The sequence below is a fragment of the Eutrigla gurnardus genome (assembly GCF_963514095.1).
Source record: "Eutrigla gurnardus genome assembly, chromosome: 6".
In the NCBI taxonomy this organism is placed as follows: Eukaryota; Metazoa; Chordata; class Actinopteri; order Perciformes; family Triglidae; genus Eutrigla; species Eutrigla gurnardus.
The window spans coordinates 10,776,544-10,798,807 of NC_139920.1; the positions used below are offsets into that span (position 1 = coordinate 10,776,544).

At 43.5% G+C, this 22,264-nt stretch overlaps 1 protein-coding gene across 2 annotated transcripts in view; it reads left to right on the forward strand.

Moving 5' to 3' along the window:
- The window catches only part of mylk4b (myosin light chain kinase family, member 4b), a 32,818-nt gene that overhangs the window by 6,407 nt on the left and 4,147 nt on the right, over positions 1-22,264 (forward strand). The window contains exons 1-6 of one of the 2 annotated variants that reach the window (XM_084012351.1): positions 14,875-15,893; positions 17,146-17,227; positions 17,689-18,097; positions 18,323-18,552; positions 19,429-19,534; positions 20,284-20,377. In XM_084012351.1, the coding sequence (XP_083868477.1) occupies positions 15,369-15,893; positions 17,146-17,227; positions 17,689-18,097; positions 18,323-18,552; positions 19,429-19,534; positions 20,284-20,377 (1,446 nt within the window). In that variant the 5' untranslated portion in view covers positions 14,875-15,368. Of the gene's footprint in view, positions 1-14,874; positions 15,894-17,145; positions 17,228-17,688; positions 18,098-18,322; positions 18,553-19,428; positions 19,535-20,283; positions 20,378-22,264 lie in introns of those variants that run through there. The other variant, XM_084012352.1, reaches the window with a different exon arrangement.

Sequence of the window (22,264 nt, forward strand, 5' to 3'; positions counted from 1 at the left end):
CACTCTCTCTCTCTCTCACACACACACACACACACACACACACACACACACACACACACACTGATACATTAAACCACAGACTGACATGAATGTTTGGCGCTCGGTTAACGCACACGGATGTAGTTGCCAGAAGATGGCAGCCCTGGGCTGGGAAAATGAATCCAGAGGCCTTGCACTCTGGTATGAGTTACTGTAAATGTCAATCAGCACAGGAGAAGCTGTTTGGTGTTTATTTCAGACACTCACGTGATATCAGCCACAAAAATCAATGTAAAATATTCCAGAAAACAAGCCTGCAGCCAGGGAGTTCTGCTCAAATTCACTATATAAGTGTCATCTTGTGCTACAAGGATCATATTTGAATGTTATATTTAGTTATATATAGTTATTTATAAGTGCTTGAACAGTAGCACAGGTATCGGAGCTTTAAGGAATAGAGGTGTAACGATTCATTTGATTAATCGATGAATCGATAGTCAGTCCTATAGATTCTACTAAATCGATCTGCTACAATAAATAAATAGAATGAATTGTTTTGGCTTCACCAATAATCAATATAAATGCATTTAATCGGATGAATCGTGATTCTTACTTATGATAAATGTTTTAATACGTTTAAGACACTCTCTCCCCTGCCAGCCTGTAGTCTCCTCAAAAGGTTCAAAATAACTGAGCAATGTTTAATTACATTTTTGTATTCAGCATAAAATATTATGCAGGACTACTTTTTTCTAGAATAAATATGTTATTTTTCACCTTTCAGAAGAATACAGATCAGTCTCACTCGCATTATTGCATGTTTATTTCATGGATATAGAATTTTGTTTACAAGTTACTGAATCGATTCGTGGTTTACAGAATCGAATAGAATCGTTACAAAAAGAAAAAATCGTCCTTGAATCGAATCGCCAAAACTGTATCGTTAATCGAATCGCTGTGAAGCCAAAGATTCACACCCCTAGTAAGGAACCAATGCAGCATTTAGCATTCATTATGTGACCTCCATGAAAATGAGGTGCAGGGGCTCACTACTCACTGCTTTTGGGTGTAGTTTTTCAGAACAATTCAGTTGGTCTCACCACTGCTGGCGCACAACAATGGGATAACATGCTCATCTAAACTGAGTTAACCATTACAGCTAAATGTTGGTAGATGTAGTCACACATTACTCTTTTCATGGGGTTGATCACATGACTGTCTGTATGCAAACACCCATGGACATTTAGGAAGACATAAGCCTAAAATTGGTAAATGAAAAATATATTTGTGTTTAATATAGAGTATAGTAGAATAAATGGAAAGTAAACTTAAGTCTACAATTTGCAAGGTGGTACATTTAGCTGTATTCATTGTTGGAAAGCTGCAGTTGTAGAACCTTCAGCATGAATGTGGACGTGACCACTAGGGGGCGCTGGGGGAAATGTTCCTGTTCCATGGGAGGCACCATGTGTAATTCAAGATCATCAGCCTCATCATAATGCCCACAGCAAAAGGCTCTCACCTTCCTCTCAGACACACCTTTGCCCCCCCACCTGTCCTCCTATCCCTTTACACTTCTACTTTTATGTGTTTCCTATAAGCTGTTCCACAAATCACAAACATGCATGTCAGAAACCAGAGCTTCATCAACAACGCTGTCGCTCCACTCCAGCTCTGTGCAGAGGTTCTCCTCAGATTCCCACTGGGGAATAGTTTCCCTCCCAGGGGTGTTGCTCTGTAACCTCTTTGACCCTTTAGCCCACCTGTTGCTGCTGGTTAAATCAAACTTGCTTTGGACTGAAGATTTTAAAACTGAAGCAAATTGCCTGACAACCTGCTAAAATTACTGCTTGAAAAAGATATTTTATTTTAAAAATGTTTTAATAGATTTGTTGGTGTGGGATTGTGAAGGAAAGAAAAAAGCATTTGCCACAGAATGCTTTTTGTGTGTGAAAAAAGTGTATATCCTTACATTGAAACACATTTCTGTATTATTTTCCTTCAAACGACAAAAATGGGAGAAATATGTAAAGGTCCCAAGGTTAAAGGTCATACTATTAACTCACAAGTGTGGCAGGGCATAGAGAGGGATCTGATTTGCATGACGGCAGTGGTCTCATTCCATTATCTAATATAAATCATCAGCTACCATCCAGACAGATGACTGTCCACACACAGATTCACTTATAGTCCAAGGAAAACTCTGCTTCATTATTTTGAACTTTTAATATCAGAATCCAGCTATTTATTTGTATCTGCCTCTCGATCTTTATTAACCATTGAATTTGACGTTAACATGTAGAGGCAATCCTTTCTCTCACACAGTTTGGACATTCACTGAACAGAGAAGTAGATCAACACTGTTCTACCTTCTGCAACAAGTGGCACAGATAGGATGAACTTAGCACCACATAGATGGTATACAGGGTATTTTCACACATGCATGCATGATTGTGGAATCATTGCGTTTTCAGACACGGTTGCGTCCACTTGTGAGGTATGGAGAGAACAGCCAAAGCGACTACCTGGCAGTTATACTTAGGAGCATGCATGTATCAAGTGCTGCGTCTGAAGTTAAAGGATACGGCAGGGGTCCTGCTAACATGCCAGCGTGTGCTTCTGCCTACGGCAACGACACCCTCAACTCAACACCACCTGTCCCGCTCTCGTCTCAGAGGCAGCATGATCTCTCCTTTTAGGTCCCGGGGTGGGAGGCAGGGAGGAAGCCGGGTGGCGGGTGAGTGGCTGGTTCGGTGAGAAGGTGGCTCGACAACACCTCTTCTTGTCCGACTCTGCAGCGAGCAAGAGACTGCAAGAGAGTGTTCAACGCACAGGTCACAGGAGCCCGACTAATTTCATAATCAACACCCGCTGTCTGGCCCAATGTCAACAACTGGTCGCCCGCCATCTGAGACTCCTTCGCCACAGGCGGCTGAGAGGCTGAGATAAGACAGACAGACAAACAGACAGACAGACAGACAGACAGACAGACAGACAGACAGAGAGACAGCAGGGACAGAAAGCGGAAGGTTTCCATCATGGAGAACTTCCTAAGGGATAAAGATATTTGGATCTTAGGGAGTGTGTGTCTGGTGGCCACTTTCCTGTGGGGACGACTGTGGAAATTATTCTCCACCAAGAAGAAGGGAAGGACCGCAGCATCAGCAGATGGACAGGTAATACAGCGAGACGAGATCTGTGCGACTCGGGAACATGCCAGCATGTATAATGTAAAACACATTAACACTATAATGTAAAACAAACCTTTGTTTATCGTACTCAGCTGTCATGTTGAGGATTATGGCTGAGCCCGACAAGCTGCAGGCCTGCATCCACCGGAAATGGAGTAATGGATGTTATCACATTATCACCGGTACTGATGCGACCTTAATGCCAAAGTTGTTCAAACTAGATGTAGTGTGTCTTTTCCTGTCACGTTGACACATCTGAACAAAGCTGCTGCTTGTGCCTTCACCAAAGAGGTTATGTTTTCCCACAGAGCATTGTGTAACATGTGAGAATACACCAAGGAACACGTGACTAGGTTTGGTTTTGATCCAGGAATTCTTAACATTACAAATATGTTTTTTTTGGTGTACATTTACATCACTATTTTTTTTACACTTAAAAAAAGTGTATTTTCATGCAGGTATGAATCATGACCACCCAACATGTTCTGACCTTTTTATTTTTATTTTGCAAAGACAGTTTTTTTTCAGGTGTTTATGTTGCTGAAGAAGAAGAGCAGAATTATAAACATGGAAATATTTCTAATGATAATAACTTCCAGATTTAAAGGTCTGGAAGCATTGGAAGATGTATGTCCAATCAGACAACTTGATCAATCTTAACTCAGGGAATACATATGTATTACATATGTGTGTATGTATATACATATACATATGCAGTATGTATATACCCTACTTGAAAGCTCTGGCTAGTGGAGCAGAACAGTAGCTGGAGACTTTGCATAATTATCACATATTTGGAAAGAAGAGCCTGGAATATGTTGCACTCAGCAATGCAGGTGTGATCTGTGGGTGGCCTGGTTTCTGCTTACACTCCGAGAAGAGGATTTGTGTTTCTGGGGATGTGGACAGGCTAACATGTTTCAGAGCTGGTCTGAGCATTATAATCTGCTGCGTGTGTGTGTTTACGTTCTGCAGCTGTTTTCCAGGAATTGACTGTATACGGGCAGTAAATCTAATCAGCTGAGGCATCTCTGGCATCTTTATCATTTCTGCTCCTGGATTTAACTGCTGAAGTGAGAGGAACATGTCGCTTTAACAAAACAATGCAACAACAATATTTGCTGGCATGTGGAGCATCAATCTGCAGGCCGTGCATGAGCCGGGGACAGTCAATGGAAAACATAACGTCATCTCACATGCGTCACACGCTTGTCCCCAGGAGCGACAACTAAATTCTGTCCCATAGCACTTGACTCAACCACTCCATCCAGACGAGCCTGTGCCCTCGGGGCTACACATACCATGTTCAGTACAAACCAGTTTATTATGTGAACAGAATTCAGCAGGAGGCAAATGTAATTGACTCCTCATAAAGCGTGAGAGGCGTGTTGCTTTGGGCAGTTAAAGCCTGTCAGTGTCAGCTCAATATTTTTATTAGTCTCAGACTTCGTGTCTCCGTTGACAGTGGGCTTATTACCACAAGATTTATAACTATATTATCATTTCTATGCTGCAGAGTTTATTCCAAATGCGTCAGCAAATTGTGATGTCGAAATCATGATAAATAATAAGTCAGACTGATTTGTGGGGATTCTAAGTCAAGTTTTAACTTGGAATCATAGCTTTTTCAAACCTGGGTCCAGAAGAGGTTTGAATCCCATTAAAAGTGAGATCTGTTCAAAGTTCCTCAGCTGACTGACTAATTATGTTTCCGTACTTTAAACTAGATTTCTGTAGCTGCGTTTCATTCGTGCCAAAACTACACTCCACTGAATTCACATGGAAGCAGTCTTCAGTTAAACTGTAGATTTTCTTCAACTCCAGGTTTACACACGGCAGAAAATCCTTGTTACTGTGAATCATTTTGGGATCATGAGAATGAGATATATACACTGTTGCACTGCAATGATTACATCATGTGTCCCAATTATGCAGGGTGAAATCAATTCATGCATAATATTTATTTGGAGCTATAAAAGACAAGACATTTGCAAATTGTTCCAACTTTATGGGCGACCCTGTATATTATATGCTGTGCTGTTTGTGTCCATGCAACAGAGAAATGTATGGTTCTACTTAACTGCACCAACAGATACTGGAATAACACTTTAGCGCTGTTAAAGCAACAATGTTTGAATCACATGCAATGTTTGAATTTGGATTAATGCAATCAGCATAACATTATCAAAGAGAATCACTATCATCCATACTGTATCATCTTAGTCTACATCAACAGTATACATTATATTGAAGTGGGCCATCTTATGTTGTTTTATTTTTGCACATACCAGTACTGCATTTGTAGTTTGGTCATTCATATACATTCAGCTGTTAAATGTGATACAGCTTTTTGCCTTAAATTAAAATCAAAATGAAGAGGTTGGATTGAATGCATGTCCAGGGCCCAACAGTATACAAAGAGCTGGTTTTATGTGAGGCTTGTGCAGAGTAAACCGTAGCCTGTGCTAATGTGTGTGAACATGACTAATGTGACGAGGGCTTCTCCTGCCCCACATTCTCACACTCACATAGCTCAGGCGAAATTGGCACACAAACAGTTAGATGGAGGAACGGAGCCAGTCATAGTTTTATGTGATGGATTAAAGACTCTAAAAAGACATGGAAGGTCATTTAGGACTTATGACTTAAGACTCGGGACTAAGTCACCTTTCCCCTTCTTTTGTTATTGTACATATTTGAATATTTATTTTTCTCACTACCCAGTGGTGTTTAATTAACCCTCATGTTACCCAATACTAAGACTTATAAGTATTATTTAAAAATCAACATAATTCATTTCACACTGATTTTGTATACATTGTAAATATGTAATGCATGCATATGCATATGTATGTATGCATGTCTGCTCCAAACACATGTATCCCAATTTACTGTGACTGGACCAAACTTGATGTACAGTATAATGTTTTAAATCCATGAACATTTTTGACTTGTGTGAATGTAAGGGAAGCGGACATGCATGGGTTCATAAAAATGACTGAGAGTTTGGTTCCTCAGCTCTCCTGGCTCCATGTATCTTCCTCTGGGTCTCTCTGGTATGAGGACTCCGGGGGAATGTGCTGTTTTCGACTGGACTCCTCTGGCCTCTCAGTCGGTGTCCACTTTCAGCCGTTTGCATAACTCATTACCAGCACAGCTGATGCAAAGTGGTGGGGCCTGATACACAAAAACAGTCCGTACAAGTGTAAGTGCTTGGTGGCCATCACCTTGTCTCACCCTCTGACGTGAGTTGCAGAAGTTCATAAGGTAAAATAATTTGTGGTCGAAGTTAGGAGTGATAAATTGCTTCTCAGGGTTGTCCCTCAATCTGAAGACTCAGTAGCACACTTACACTCAGAGATAAAGCTTTAATTGTAGGGTTGAATTTAATAGATGAGTATTTCCTCAATGTTGAAAACCTTCCTATCTGTACATCCATCCATTTTCCTTGATGCTGCTTTTACAGAAACATTCTGTGAATGGGCAGCCAAATTTAGTAAGCACAGTTTATGTGGGCCAGAGGAAAACGGGGCTCATCATTCTTATGTCTCCCCTGCTGCCTTAGGGCCAGGTTATTGCAGGGCAGCATGTGGATATATGTGGGAGTGAGTGTGACAGGGACAAGAGAAAAAGGTACATCCCAAGTCTCCTATTTGATATTTTCTCGCTCCTCACTTAACATCCTCCAGATCGAGGAGTGAGGGTCCATGAACGAGGATGCACAAGAGCAGTTTTCACGGAAGTCTTTTAATGACGACACAGACCCTTATTAGATATCAGTTATTGATTGGAAAAGCTGCAGCCGATGGGACTGATACATCTCAACATCACTGAAAACGGATTAAACTCAAATAACCCACTACAAGTTTTATATTTGATTTGTTTTCAGATTCACCATCTAGTTAATCATCTGTTAATTGACGGCCTGACAAACAAAATTACCACAATTTGCTTTATTATTTATTGGAAAGTCTCTTGTCATTATCTGCTATTTCCCTCATTAACTTTGATTAAATTACACAAAACTTACAGAACCCAGGTGAAGATGTTTGTTAAACAGGTAAGAGACTACAGAGAGAAAACACTGCTGCTCTGCCAGTGACAACTGTCTGCCTCTATTGGTTCTTGTACAGTGCAGATGTGAACAGACACAAACTCCATCAAAATTCTCTGATCCAGCTGTGATCAGCTGCCGCCGTCATCAACAGACGTTTCCTCATGTGAAGCTTTAGGCCCAATCTCAGTGTCCCCAAAGGTCTAAACCCTGAGTCCTCAGGGACCTAACTGACGTCACCTGGTATATAGAGTGTATGTAGAGAGGCGGTGAGGGCTTGAAATGGCATTAAATAAAAACAGGACAGCACTTGACATGTCATCTAAACTTGTGGGTTTTATTTTACATCTTTATTGCCCAATTTGAATGTCTGCAGGCTCTTGTCTTCCCGGAGGAGATATAATTCTAAAAATATGTATTTACTTATTTTAAGTTAAAACAAAGCAAAGTAACTGGTTGATGAATAAACCAAGTGTGTAATTTAGCCCGTGTTTATGTTCCATATTATATCTTTAATATTAATGTTTCAATCATTTCATTTGTTAAAAGATACATTTAGTAAGCGTTGTACTAGTGTACTAATGTATGTTGGTTTAACAGCATTCACATGATTTTAGCTAAAGAATAACATGCGAAAGGTTTAAGTAAGCTATAACGTTAGCCTTTGTAGCTAAATGTGGTAGGCTAATCAAGGTTAAGTGTTACACTCAAGTTTGTACATTACTTAGCAACTGCGATAAATTAACATTTGAAGTTCGCACTTGCTTATAATGATAATTTGTGAAGCAGATTAATTAGCACAGCACAAGCAACATAGCTAATTACATCATCAGATATACAGTAATGGCTCTTTACCATAAATTTAATCAACCTCTGTAAAAAAAACATTACTGAACAATACATGAACATCATAAACTGGCAACTGAATGTAAACATTAAAACATATTGAATCCAGTAGACGTACAAATGTAGTCTGTGTGGATGCAGCTGGAGTTCAGATTAGAGGCATCACATCAAAAGGATACCATAAGCAGACACAGTGTTAATTGTGATGAATTATTCACCACATTTAAGTTGATTTTCATGGAAATTAATGGATAGCAGTTGGGTCCTGATTTAAAGAAACGTATACAGTTAAGTCCAATCACTAACATTAGCTACACAGATGTCAGGTTAAAGTTAACGTTAGCCAACAGAGTTTGCTACTACTATATGCCTACCACTGTCACTTGTGACAAGCCCCCAGACCGGAATACGTTTATGGCAGTAGAGAGGTTATAGGCATTGTTTGATTTGCAGGATTTTTGGCTAGCTCCAGCTAAAATTAGTAGCCTAGCCTAGCCAACCCTTGTTTTTTTTTGTTTAGCCTTTCAGCTTGTTAGCTAGTCGTGACTTGATAGCATAGCATCCTATTGAATGTTGGTAAAGGAGGAGCAGTTATGGCAAAACTCATGGCATTGAGCTAATTTACCACCACTGTCACAGGTTATAGTTAGCAAAAGAATGACATCCAGTCTGACATCTCCAGGTATGATGCAGAGGAACATTTCATCCTTTTTTAAAAACAAGACAAGGTCCCAGTCCAAGCCCGAGTCCTGTCCACACAGGGGTTTGCAAGAGGTATCTTAGTAAGATTTATAGTGATGGGCTATTTGTCCTTCATGGGAATGCAGATTCATTTGAGACCAATCACATGGGGATGGTCAGCCTGAACTGTGTAGACAAGATAGATGGATGGACGGACGGACGATATTGGCCAATTTTTGGTCCTAGGACTGCCCTGAACACAATGGTATCAAGTGATTAATGGGAAGTGGTACAAAATCTGCATATATACTTTAGTGTGATACTTGAGGTTTTCTAGTGTTACTTGAAAGTGGTGAATAAGAGCATGATGGAACGAAGCTGAATTTAATGGAGCAACATGAAGTTACAGACGGTGGTGTTTATGATCTGTCACCATGTGCAGTAAAGCTTACATAGCAAACATTGACTAGTTGGATCTGTGTGAAAACGTGTGTGTGTGTGTGTGTGTGTGTGTATGTGTACGGGGTTAGTAGGTCGGGGTTGAAGGTAACCAGAGAACAGCTGAGCGTGACCTTCCATCCTATTGCTTCCAAATTCAGGATGCAGTCAGCAGGTTCTGTAGGTTAAAAGAGGAGTCCTCCTCATTTGTGTGCCTCTTCTGCCATCCTGTGGTAGCAGGACAGAAATGCACCCTCCTCATAATTATACCATATAGCCTGCTGATGGTCCTTAATCATTCATAAAATCAAACACTTTACATGGCTGCCCACATTTTTGCAAAATATACCAGATTTTTACATTATTTAAAAGGTTTTCATGTTTACATTTTCATTTCGGTGGAGTCTGAACAGGTGAGTCTGGAGCATTTTTTCGGAAGATGGCAGTGACTCTGCTGTCCTGACATTGGTCGGGAGTTCGTTCCACCACTGAGGACCAGAACAGAGAAGAGTCTGGACTTTGCTGAGCGACAGTTGTTTGATTTCAGCGATGGTGGTAACAGCCGGCCAGCTGAAGTAGAGGAGCGAAGTGCTCGCTTCGGGGCATGAGGTTTGACCAGTGTTTGAAGGTAGATGGGTGCCGTTCCATTGATGGCCCTGAAGGCCAGTGTCATCGTCTTGAATTGTATGAGGGCCCCAGTGGAGGTCACGGAGGAGGGGGGTCACATGGGAGAATTAGGGTAGATTGAAGACAAGGCGTGCTGCAGCGTTCTGGATACGCTGCAATGGTTTGATGAGGTGAATTTAGTAAAAATCTCATTTGCATTTATTTAATTTAAGGCCAACAACTCGATAGTTGATTAGTTGACCAATTGGTCCTTTTTGGGTCTTAATTGACTAAGATTTTGTGCATTAGTTGTTAATGCTTTTTTCATGGTGACTGACTTATTTCCTGTCCATGCAAATACTTGGCCTTCTAGTTGTCTATCCACCAAATAATTGAAGTCATGTTAATAGCTCACGTAATTGATACTTCCCGGGCCTGTTAACCTTCTTAAAGTAACTCTTTTATGTTATTTTTATCAAGCCACAAGTTGCTGACGCTATGACACTGAGCGATGGGGACAGATAAAAGATTGTGCGCTTGAACTCTCTACTAAGCTCTGCTGATTTTTGCTATGATTGAGACGAGTGAGATTGACATTCATTCCACAAGGTCAGAGGTCCCCATTTATCCCGAATCCTCTTTCAAACCGGACCTGTCACTGCCAGTTGTCTTCAGGTTACGTAACTCTGACAGCGCGCAGCAATCTCCCGATAAACGAGGGACGTTGGTTTGTGTGTGTGCATTTAGAGTCAGCGCACATACTATTCACAGGCCCATGTTTACACACACTCTGCTGACATCATACAGCACCTCTATTCCATGAAAGGAATTTTTTAGCGTCTGCCCAAGGTCGCAAGTGAGAGAGCTGCATGAACGTTATCGCTGCAGCTGAACTGTGAGAGTACAGACTGTCATCAGCCAGCGGCGACACAAGTAGATTTGTCAGATAGAAAAGCAACAGGTGGAGCTACGCAGATAATGTGCCGCCTTCTTTCCATTGTCATGAAAATGATATGCCATAAAAAGAGAAATTTGACACAAGCTCTTCATTCCATCGGTAACGTTACATGCTGCAATGTCAATCAGTGTTCAGACCCATATAACTTTATTTGAATTCTAGTCATGGCGCGGAGGTGTCCAAAGGTACCCAATCTGTCAGAGTGATTAATGCATGAATAGATCATTTAAGACCATTTTATGTAACAGCGCAGCTGATGATAGATCTTCTCGTCCCTGTAGGAAAAGCACAGATCAAATAATAAGTTGTGCATGAAATGATATTGCCTCTGTTTAACATCCTGATGTTAATCAATATAATACACAGAAGAGGAAGTTGAGGACTACATTCAGGCTCAGTGCATTGTTTTCCAATCATCCATCACATGCTAAAGGCGTTTGACGTTTTGTTGGCCGTTGGACTGAAAGTCTGCTGGAGCTGAACTTGGAGAATGACAGGCTTTACAAGCTGTTAAAGACTATTTGAATGCAACCATTTGGATGCAATTATTTTTGGCCTCAGTGATGCTGTGTGAGTCATGACGATGGCATGGCGAATCCTTTGCGGGCAGGGATGCCATTTGTGTGGGGAACCCTGGATGATTGAGGGACCCCAGAGCTGGACCAGGGCCTGGCACTTGCCAGAGATCAGAGAGATGTCACTGAGCTGATGTAAGGTGGGCCAGAATTTCTCGTCTATTACTGGGCACCCCTAGAAGTCTGCCTGACGTTCAGCTTACTCGGCTTACCCGGTTTGGCGTAGATAAACTTTACAGGTGTGCGATTAGGATCAAAAGGAGGCTGAGTGTGGTATGAGCGAGGGCGGCGGAAGTTGGGGGGTAGAGAGTTCATGCCCCGTCCCAATTTGGTGTGATCCCATCGCACGGTGGGCTTTGCAGTTTGAAAATATGTACGGAAAGCCAACAAGCTGTTTAATTCCCATAAAAGACACAACACAAGTTTGAGATAAATGAAGCGCCATGAAAAGTACAAACTGTTGAAGAGTTCAAAAATATGGACGTACAAAACTAAAACACAATTACTTGAAAAGGTGTAGTAATGTACTCCCGTTCCATGTCTGCCTTGTTTTGCCAGGCTACAGTGTTGTTTAATGTGGCTCACAACGGCAGCCACGAGGCGCACTTTTGTCTGCAGTCTATTATTGTGGCTCCGAGCTAAAGCTGGTTGCATTCACGTTGTCCAGGCCGTTGCACTGCAATGATACCGGATTACTGGGCCGTCTGTGGACCTAGAATAAGCATTATCTATCGTCTGTGTCTTCCTGCTGAGTAACTCTATACGTGTGGTGAGAGTGACGAGGCCGCGTCACCCTCATTCCTAAACAGCGCTTCTATACCACGCTGGCTCTCATCTTACCATGTAACCTTTTCTGACTGGGGATTTCAGAGATTGTCCAACAGGGTACAGTTAAACCTCCCAGCGCCCTCAACACCGGACCCCAACCAACCAGCCGTCACCCTGCTCCTCTTCCTCATCGCTCTTTGTAGCGTCTATTTGGACGGATTGTTTTTGTCAAGCTAATTGAATTTTTCTTGTATTGGCGACCACCACTTTTACTGTGTTGATGCTGTCTCACCCCTCTCATCACCACTTTTACTGTGTTGATGCTGTCTCACCCCTCTCATCACCACTTTTACTGTGTTGATGCTGTCTCACCCCTCTCATCACCACTTTTACTGTGTTGATGCTGTCTCACCCCTCTCATCACCACTTTTACTGCGTTGATGCTGTCTCACCCCTCTCATCACCACTTTTACTGCGTTGATGCTGTCTCACCCCTCTCATCACCACTTTTACTGCGTTGATGCTGTCTCACCCCTCTCATCACCACTTCGACTGCGTTGATGCTGTCTCACCCCTCTCATCACCACTTTGACTGCGTTGATGCTGTCTCACCCCTCTCATCACCACTTTGACTGCGTTGATGCTGTCTCACCCCTCTCATCACCACTTTTGCTGCGTTGATGCTGTCTCACCCCTCTCATCACCACTTTGACTGCGTTGATGCTGTCTCACCCCTCTCATCACCGCTTTGACTGCGTTGATGCTGTCTCACCCCTCTCATCACCGCTTTGACTGCGTTGATGCTGTCTCACCCCTCTCATCACAACTTTTACTGCGTTGATGCTGTCTCACCCCTCTCATCACCACTTTGACTGCGTTGATGCTGTCTCACCCCTCTCATCATCACTTTGACTGTGTTGATGCTGTCTCACCCCTCTCATCACCACTTTTGCAGTGATGATGCTGTCTCACCCCTCTCATCACCACTTTTGCAGTGTTGATGCTGTCTCACCCCTCTCATCATCACTTTTACTGCGTTGATGCTGTATTTTGAAGGTGATGCGTTGTTTGATGGGGAGCCAGTGCAGAGAGCAGAGAACGGGAGTGATGTGTTCACGGGACCGGGTGTGGATGAGGAGGCGGGCAGCGGAGTTTTGGACCATTTGGAGTCCATGGAGGCCGTGAGAAGTGATGCCAGTGAGGAGGGAGTTGCAATAGTCAGACGTGAGGAGATGAAGGCATGGATGAGGGATTCTGCAGCAGAGGGGGAGAGGCAGTGTCTGATTTTGGCGATGCGGCGGGGGTGGAAGTATGAGGTCTTGATGATGGAGCTGACATGGGGATCAAAATTGAAGGTGGGGTCCAGGATGATGCCAAGTTAAAGTTAAGTTGCGTGCCAGGGGGGAGGGGGTGATGGTCGAAGATAAGAGTAATTTTCTGTTTACAACGCCGTCCGTGGATAATGGCTAGTACCTGTGTTTTTATTTGGAAAGACATGTTTCTGTCCTGTTGAATAGATTGTTTCCATCTTATTTTAGGTATTAGGTCCCTTTAAATCTCTGGACAGCTACAGTCCATAGGAGCTACATGTGCTGTCGAGCTCTGACAAACAAAGACGTTGTATTAATGATTAGAAAGCAGGTTAGTGTGAAAGCTCCTGATCTCCTTTGTCCATCCAGTATGTCCACGGTATGTACTGTACTCTGTCCACACTTGCACACAGTGTCCTCTTTCATTCTCACCTTAGCTGGTAAATAGGCACCGAGGACACGAGTGTTAAACCTGACAGCTGACGAGCTGTCTGTACTGGGAACAGTGCTCGGGTCAGGTTTTTCCGGTGCTGACAGATGGGTGTCAGGATATAGGCGGCAGCGCGTCGTCAGCGCGTCGTCAGCCTGCCCACTCCAGATATCGCTGTACGGAGACGTGGAAAGTCAGGCACGTCTCAATAAGTGTCACTCGTTTAGTGCCCGTTCATGAATATGAACTTCCGTGTCAATGTGTATCTGTGTCACTTGTCCCCCTTTAATTCTCAGCAACGACACGTGTGCGTTTCCTCTCCCACCAGCCCCTTCTCCTCTGTGTCAACAGGTGTCAGTGGCATCACCTGTTTCCAGTTCCTTCCGTTGCCGTGTCCCTCTAGTTGCATGTTACCCGTTGAGCGGACTCCTAATGAAACCAATCTTATTCAAATTTCCTGTTCAGTGAAAACTTTCTCAAAGCTATCTTTTTTCTTTTCACAAAAATCTAAAACAAGGAATAGATCATTCCCAGTATTTTTAGTATTTTATCTACAAATCTTTCTTTACAGTAATGTTTAATATTTATATGTAGGCATTATTTTTAGATAATAATTAATAGATAGCAAATATTCAGGCATATACACATTTGTATATGAAAACTGCTCTCAGAATCAGAAAACTTTTTTAATCCCACAGGAAATTGTACAGCTGCAATTGCTCCATAAGAGTTAGGAAGAAAGAGAAAGTACGTGCTCTTACATAAAGACCCTATAAACATAGTAAATAAAGAGCAGACCTATACAAACGAGTACTAGTATAAAAGTATACATATAAATAATGAGGTATGCATAGGATCCTAATATGAATTACTATGCATTTCCCCAACATTTAAAACAAGACTTGTTATATTCGGTGAAGGGGTTTAAGAGGTTAATACATATTTTGGGGCCTTGCACCTGTCGACCCACTTCCTGTTATGGGACAAAGTAAATATCCATGTTACTCTATAGAGATACAACTACTGCTGAAACTTTGCACGTGTCCTTAATCGTGAGATTTGGTGTTCTTCTGTTCTTTTTTATTGGCTCAATATTGTATTTGGTTGTCTTACTTTTGATGGCATCATATTTCAGTCCCAGATTCCTGGGATTCTGACACCTAACTGAAGGGCTTTTGAAGTGTCTCAAATGTCACATAGCGATCCCCTCCAGCATCCCCCCCCAACCCGCATCAATCCCACTGCACACCAGAGCCCTCCACTTTATCACTGGCCACTCACAGCCCCTGACGTCCACGGAGGGGCTGCACTTTAATTTGGAGGGCAGCCATTTGCTATTCTTAAAACACAACTCTGTGTTGCAGTGTTGGGGCTGAGGTCTCTGTTCTCCCTGGGCTTCTTTTCTTCTCCCTTTGTCTGGTAACATGTTTTTTACGTTGAGCCTGCATGAAAGTGAACGGACTCAGTGAGTGAAACGTGTTTTTTTTGTGTGTTTTTTTGCCGTTTGTGAGGAGGTCTGCTTTCAATCAGTCATGAGCTCCAGCCTCGTCAACTCTTTGGCCAAAGTCTATGATCCAAATCCTCTTCATGGTCAGAAGCCTGCTGGAAGGAAGCTCTCACTTAGTGGATCAGACAAATCCCAAGCTTCCTCATCATCACCTTCCTCCACCCATGACGCGGCCCTGCGCTGCGTGGAGAGCCGAATGGACTCACTCAGCTGTCAGATGGAGCGCTTGCTCAACATGCAGCAGACCGTCCTGACCCGGCTGGACGGCCTGTCCCAGGACGTCCGGGGCATGGGTCAGGATCTGGCCTCCATGCAGGAAGAGGGCCGTGGGCTGAGACGCGGGTCCGGGGCGGAGGCGGTGTGCAGAGAGCTGCGTGGGGCCGTGGAGAGGGCCAGCGAGCGGGTGGAGAGTCAGGGACGCAGACTGGACGGGGTGGAGAGGCTGGTGGAGGGGACCCAGCAGGTGATCAGCTTCATCGGGGAGGTGGTGAAGAGCTCCAGGCTGGTGGAGCTGCTGTTTAAACAGCCGGGAAAGAAGGCTAACAAGAAGGTGAGAGATTTCACAACTTTTCGAGGTTCTCCTGCAAGAAGTGTCCTCAAAATCCAATGTCTTCTGTTGTCATCTCCGACAAGGAGGAAGGTGCAGCGTCATCGCGGTTCTATTACTGTGTGCCGTGCCAACATAGTGAGAGGTCTAATTGCATTGTGATCATAGTGGCAAATGCATTAAGTGTCTCCGAAAGGTTGCAAATCCTCTTGATGGAATATGTGAACTGTTTGAAGCGACACCAAAGCAGCAAGCTTCAAACCCTGCAGGTAAAATACATGCAGTCAATCTCTAAACAGTCTTTTAAAGTCCTTCTTTGCAAAGCAGCCACTCATTCCTCATTCTTCTGATATGGCTCCTTGTACATCTATTTTTAGCCCAGCTGTGCTTCAACGTGTCGTCCTCTGTAATGTTAAGTAATTTTCCCTCATACAGTGATTGTCCTTTGTGTCTGAGGTGGAAATGATTAAAGTCAGACTGGTTATCTCATCCAAACTATGTGTTTATCAGCACAGCACTGGGCTGGACAGTTTAGCACTAACCAGGCCTTAACTGAAGCCTATAACCTGCATCACATTGTGCATGTTCTTTTTTTATTCTTGATCCTCGGAGCAATATGAAGAACGTACCGAGCACTCTGTCTTTGCAGGAGAGCTGTGTGTTTTTGTGTGTGAGATGGAATATCCTCTTTATTTGAACTGATTCAGAAGCTGTTGTTTAGGAATGTGGTTAAACTATGTACAGTGTGATATACAGACAGCCTCTACCAAGGATCACTTGAACTAGTCCGTCATCCAGTAAAGTGTCACGTCATGAACATGCCTCATATTATGTTCCGTAATCACTGTATAGTATTTGTGGGAAAGAGTGAATTGAACTGTGTCCTGGGTTTTGCGACATGTCGTCTGCTACAGATGATATGTGACCTTTCCCCTTTCTCCTGGAAGAGGCATCCGTCCCGCACAACATTATACTTGAGTTGCTGGGGGCAACCGTAGCAACACTAACAAACACTTTGGTTCCTGTCTGACTGTAGTGCAAATGGAAATGCATATCTGACTACGCTGTTCCTGTCAGAAATCAGACTCATACATTACTTTTGACCCCTTTGTCAAGGGAAAGACAATGTTTGCAAAGAGGTCAGAGTTTGGAGCTCTGTCCATGTCTGCCACTGAATAGATCCATCGTCTAATGCCTTTGAAACAGAAGTCTTTGTTTGAAACGAATGTCTTTGTTTTCTTCTTTCTGCAACAAGGCCAAAGATGACAAGGATAAAGCCAAACTGAACCTGAAGGGCTTGAAGGCCCAAAAGAAGAGGAGACCTACGGATACGTCAGGTAGGCCCAAAGAGCAAACAACACTTAACCTCTAAGATATGCACAGCTTCTTTGTCCTTTTAACAATCTGATGGAATAGATTATTGACTACAGCCTGACCAGACTGGATGTTTGAAGCCAGTTTAGATAGTGAGACTTGTGCATCAAATAATCTGTTGATATATCACCAGGAAGTATTTTTAAACCCCTGATCACACAACCTTCATACATATCCCTTAGATGTTTTCTTTTTACTGTAAACAAATAGTGGGACATTTTACGGTTTAGACTCGTCAGTGCCCTCTAGTGGACAAAGAATGCAATGGCAATTTGTCCATCCCTAGGTGAGGTGAGAAATATCCATGCCAGGGTCATTCATTTTCAAAGCACATTGAAAAGTACAGTTGGGAAGTTTCAATGCAATTAAAATGTAATTGAATAATTATTTTAACCGTATTGTTTGCTTTGTTTTCCCATGTCAGACGCCTTGCTGAATGAGCCTGTGCTGCAGGAACAGGTGGAAAAGCTCAACAGGCAGAACACTGAGCATTCCCATGGAAAGCCAGAGGCTGACAATCAGAGGGGGGAGGACTGGGGGAGCGGTGGGCGGAGACAGGAGTCAGCAGAGCTGATTCTGGACGGACCACACACCTCTGCCGCCCAGTTGGAGGACAGGAAGAAGCCGACTAAGGAGATAGGGGACAAAGAGGAGGGGGACGTCTGTGAGGCCTCAGAGGAAGAGGAGGAAGAGGCAGACGACGTTAGTCCGGAGCCGGCTGGAAAAGTGGACGATGATGGGAGGGAAAATCATAAAGGGGAGGGAGGAGAGTCGTCCAAATCGGAAAAGGTCATCGCAGATATCTGCAAGACGTCTCCCCTACCACAGGAAAGGTACTTCTACCCAATCACTGTTCACACTTATGCTATTATGTCTGTCACAGGACACACCACTGTGTCAACATTGTGTTGATTTGTATTTCTTTATTGATGCATATCACAGAAGTCAGATAAGAACACATTACTTGTGGGAAGAAGAAGAAGAAGAAAAGTAAAACAAAATGAATTAAGAGAAAACGTTCAAGTGCTCAGTGTTTTCTTTCATTGTTTCTATTGTAGCTCCGAGGAGGTGGGAGATGTGGCCACTTGCAGCAAACGTCGCGTCACAGAAGAAGACCTGGTGAAGGATGACCTCAAAAAAAGCAAAGTGGAAGACAGTAAAGTGGAGAATGCTGAAGGGCAGGTGGTGGAGGGGGAGGAGCCTCTGGCCTCCAAATCTGACACAGAAAAGCCAGAGGTGGACGAGGAGGGGGAGGAGGGAGAGGCAGCAATGAAGGAGTTTATTATCGGTGAGACATCATGTTGTTTCCAGTGCATGAATGCATGAGAAACAATCCAAGAAAACACAGTTTTCATGTCTTTGGCTTTGCAGAGAATGTAAGTTATTTTCTTTACAACTTTTATTTTGAAGTTTAGACCTTACCTTAACTTCGCCAAATCCTGTTGTGTATATGGTTTTACATAACCATATACTTTTTGTCTGGTTAATAGAAGATGCCATACTGACTTGATACAATTTAATTTCACTTCAATTCAACATCAACTTTGTTTAAAGGTGTCTGCTTTCTTTGCTAATATGTGGACATGTTTGTTACCACATTAAAATAAAAGCTCTTTAGTCACACATACCTTCAGTCAGAAACTGTCTAGAACTGATGAAATAGTTATCTATAACCATAAGTCTGTCGTTCAGATAAAATAAACAGAGTTTGTGCACAAAACATGTATAGGACCCCTGACCTCAGTATTAGCAAACACCCTGGCTCTCCTCCTGTTTAAAATGAAATATTATTATTAATCCACACATATTCATGTGCAGCCCCCCCGTGACCCTAAATACAGGATAAGCGGTAGAAAATGGATGGATGGATATTCATGTGCAGCAGGCCCTCCATGTAGACTCAACTTGTTGTTAGTCGATGACATTTAACTTTTCGTTCCTCAGACTCTGAAACCGATCTGATGTCACAACAGAGAGGCCTGCTATTCCAGCGTCACTAACATGTCAGTTAGCACAGCTGGCAGAGGACATAATGAGACATCGGCATGCTGTTATTTTCATCCACTCTGTTTCTGGGGACTGAAGCCTCTTCCTCTGTCTCTGTTTCACACTCAACAACATTACATTCACCTTTTTTTTCTACATTTCTTTATGGTTTCTCCAGACTCAAGCCCTCCGCCGTTAGCACCTTTCGACCACTGCATCGTGACTCCCAAACCCCATCAGATAGCCACCTATTACACTATCAACAGAGACGAGGTCCTGGGAGGGTGAGTACCACCCAATATCATGCTCTCCACAGTTTGTTTTCATTTCGCTTTAAGTACAGCCACAGACACCTCAACACGCTCTGATGAAATAACAGAGGATCACACAGTCTGTCTGTGAGGGACGCCTAATCGTTTTTTTTTCACAGACCTTTTTATTGCCCCTCCAAAGGGCATTTGATTGTGAGCCTCAGGGGGCACTTGTGAAATAGCAGGCCTCTCTGATGTAATAGACCAGCGCTAAATCCTGCCTCTCAGGCTGGAGATTACCCCTCGGCACGCAAGCACATTGTTGGAATTACTGATATCATGGCACAGTATACAGCCCCTAATTACTGTAGGACTGAAGGAGCCATTATGACAGTAATAATTATTTTCATAATGAGTTAATCTGAGTTGCTTTTAGAATTAATCGATTTTTGAATTTAAATTTATAAGATATGCCCATCACAAGTTCCCAAAATTCCTAAAAATCTTAAAATTTGATGTTTAATCCAACTAACAATCCAAAAATAAAAAAATATAAAACAGAGAAAAGCAGAACAGAGATGTCAGAAGAGTAATGATTTGAAATTTGACCATGAGAATTCCCTTCGGTGATTATTAAGTGATTGTTGTTTCTGTTGTTTGTGTAATCCTCATCCTCTCAGCACAGGAATAAATGGGTTTTTTTTCACAGCCAAATCCAATTTCTACTCCGCCCCTAGTATCTCTGTATGTGCTTGATCATGTGTTTGCTTTTCTTTCATCAGGGGACGTTTTGGACAAGTCCACAAGTGCACAGAGAACTCGTCTGGTCTAACGTTGGCTGCCAAGATCATCAAAGCCCGGAGCCAGAAAGAGAAGGTGCAGTCATGATCGGCCAATGAATGCTCTGTACGAAACATGTACAACAATGGCACTGGGACGCCTGATTCCCCAGTCTAATGGATGCTTACTTTCATCAAGGCTAAGCACCGTAAAGGATTACGCATAAGCATTTTAAAAATAGATACAGCTCAGCAGGGCATGTTCATGTGGCAGTTTGTCAGACTCATTGTGTCTTTCTTGCTCTGGATCATCTGAAAGTGATGTGAGAGAGTTCAGATGTCCGAGCGTGCAGATCTGTTGTCACGTTATCATCCGAGATATTCAAAAGGCTTAGAGCCGACCAAAAGCCATCCAAGCGCACAGCCAAAGCCTTCGCTGGCTCATGTTGCCGTCAGTGATCATCCATGACCAGTGTTGGGTGTAACGCGTTACACCCAACACTGGGTTACTTTGTAACGCGTTACTGTAATCAGATTACTTTTTCAAGTAACTAGTAGTGTAAGGCATTACTCTACTGAAAATAGTAATAATATTACAATTTTCCGGGCTCGTTACTTGCGTTACATTTGTGGGCACAAGTGGGCCGAGTTCGGCCGTGTTCAGCAGTCTGTTTCCCGGCTGGTTTGCGTGCTGCGCGTGTGTGCGTTTCGCGTTCGACCGAGAGTCCGCCTGTGTGGACTCGCGTGGGGCTGGGCTGGCCGCTGTTTGACCGATGTCCGAGGGCTTTTCACCATGGTCTGGTGGCATCAGGGCCGCGAGTTCGGCTGGGTTCTTGTGTCTATTTAACGTCCGGATTCCCCGCAACGCGTCCGAGGGTCTACGGGTCTTTGGCGGAGCCGAAGCCCGGCTTCGCGGAGGTCAATTGTGTCTTTGCGCGGACCTGGAGCGGCCGGAGCTGGACTGAGCTGCGCGGGCTTCTCACACAGCCTTGTGGGCACAAGTGGGCCGAGTTCGGCCGTGTTCAGCAGTCTGTTTCCCGGCTGGTTTGCGTGCTGCGCGTGTGTGCGTTTCGCGTTCGACCGAGAGTCCGCCTGTGTGGACTCGCGTGGGGCTGGGCTGGCCGCTGTTTGACCGATGTCCGAGGGCTTTTCACCATGGTCTGGTGGCATCAGGGCCGCGAGTTCGGCTGGGTTCTTGTGTCTATTTAACGTCTGGATTCCCCGCGACGCGTCCGAGGGTCTACGGGTCTACGGCGGAGCCGAAGCCCGGCTTCGCGGAGGTCAATTGTGTCTTTGCGCGGACCTGGAGCGGCCGGAGCTGGACTGAGCTGCACGGACTTTTCGCCCGGGTCTGAGGGCACGGGTCCCGACATTCCGGCCCGGTTCGATTGCCTGTATAGGGGCAGGATACTAGTTAAAAAAAGTAACTAGTAATATAACTAGTTACTTTCTCCAGGGAGTAATATAGTAGTGTAAGGCATTACTATTTTTGAGAGTAATATGTAATCTGTAATATATTACTTTTTAAAGTAACTAGCCCCAACACTGTCCATGACAAATCTGTCTCTGCAACTTCTATATAGTCCATATAGTTGAAACTATAGTGTACAAGGGTTCGAACCTGCGATATAGTACAAACTAAAACATCTGCCCGATAGAGGCTGTTCTGAACCGATTATCTGACCAAACGACCTCTTAAAGCAACACTTAAGAAGTTTTCCTCTTCGGTCCCCCTACAGGTTGGAAGCGGAATTGTCCATTACTGCCGTCGTAAATAATTTAGCCTACCGCAGCCTACCGTCGCACGCGCGTTATGTATTTGTATGCAGAACCGGCTCTGGAAACGATGAACGAGTTGAACGATGTCCAGTGACAAGGTAGAGTAGCTAACGCCTTAGCTAAGATTAGCTAACATGAGCCATAGCGATAGTTACATATATATTAGCACAATAGCTAACGCCTTAGCTAACATGAGCCAATAAAA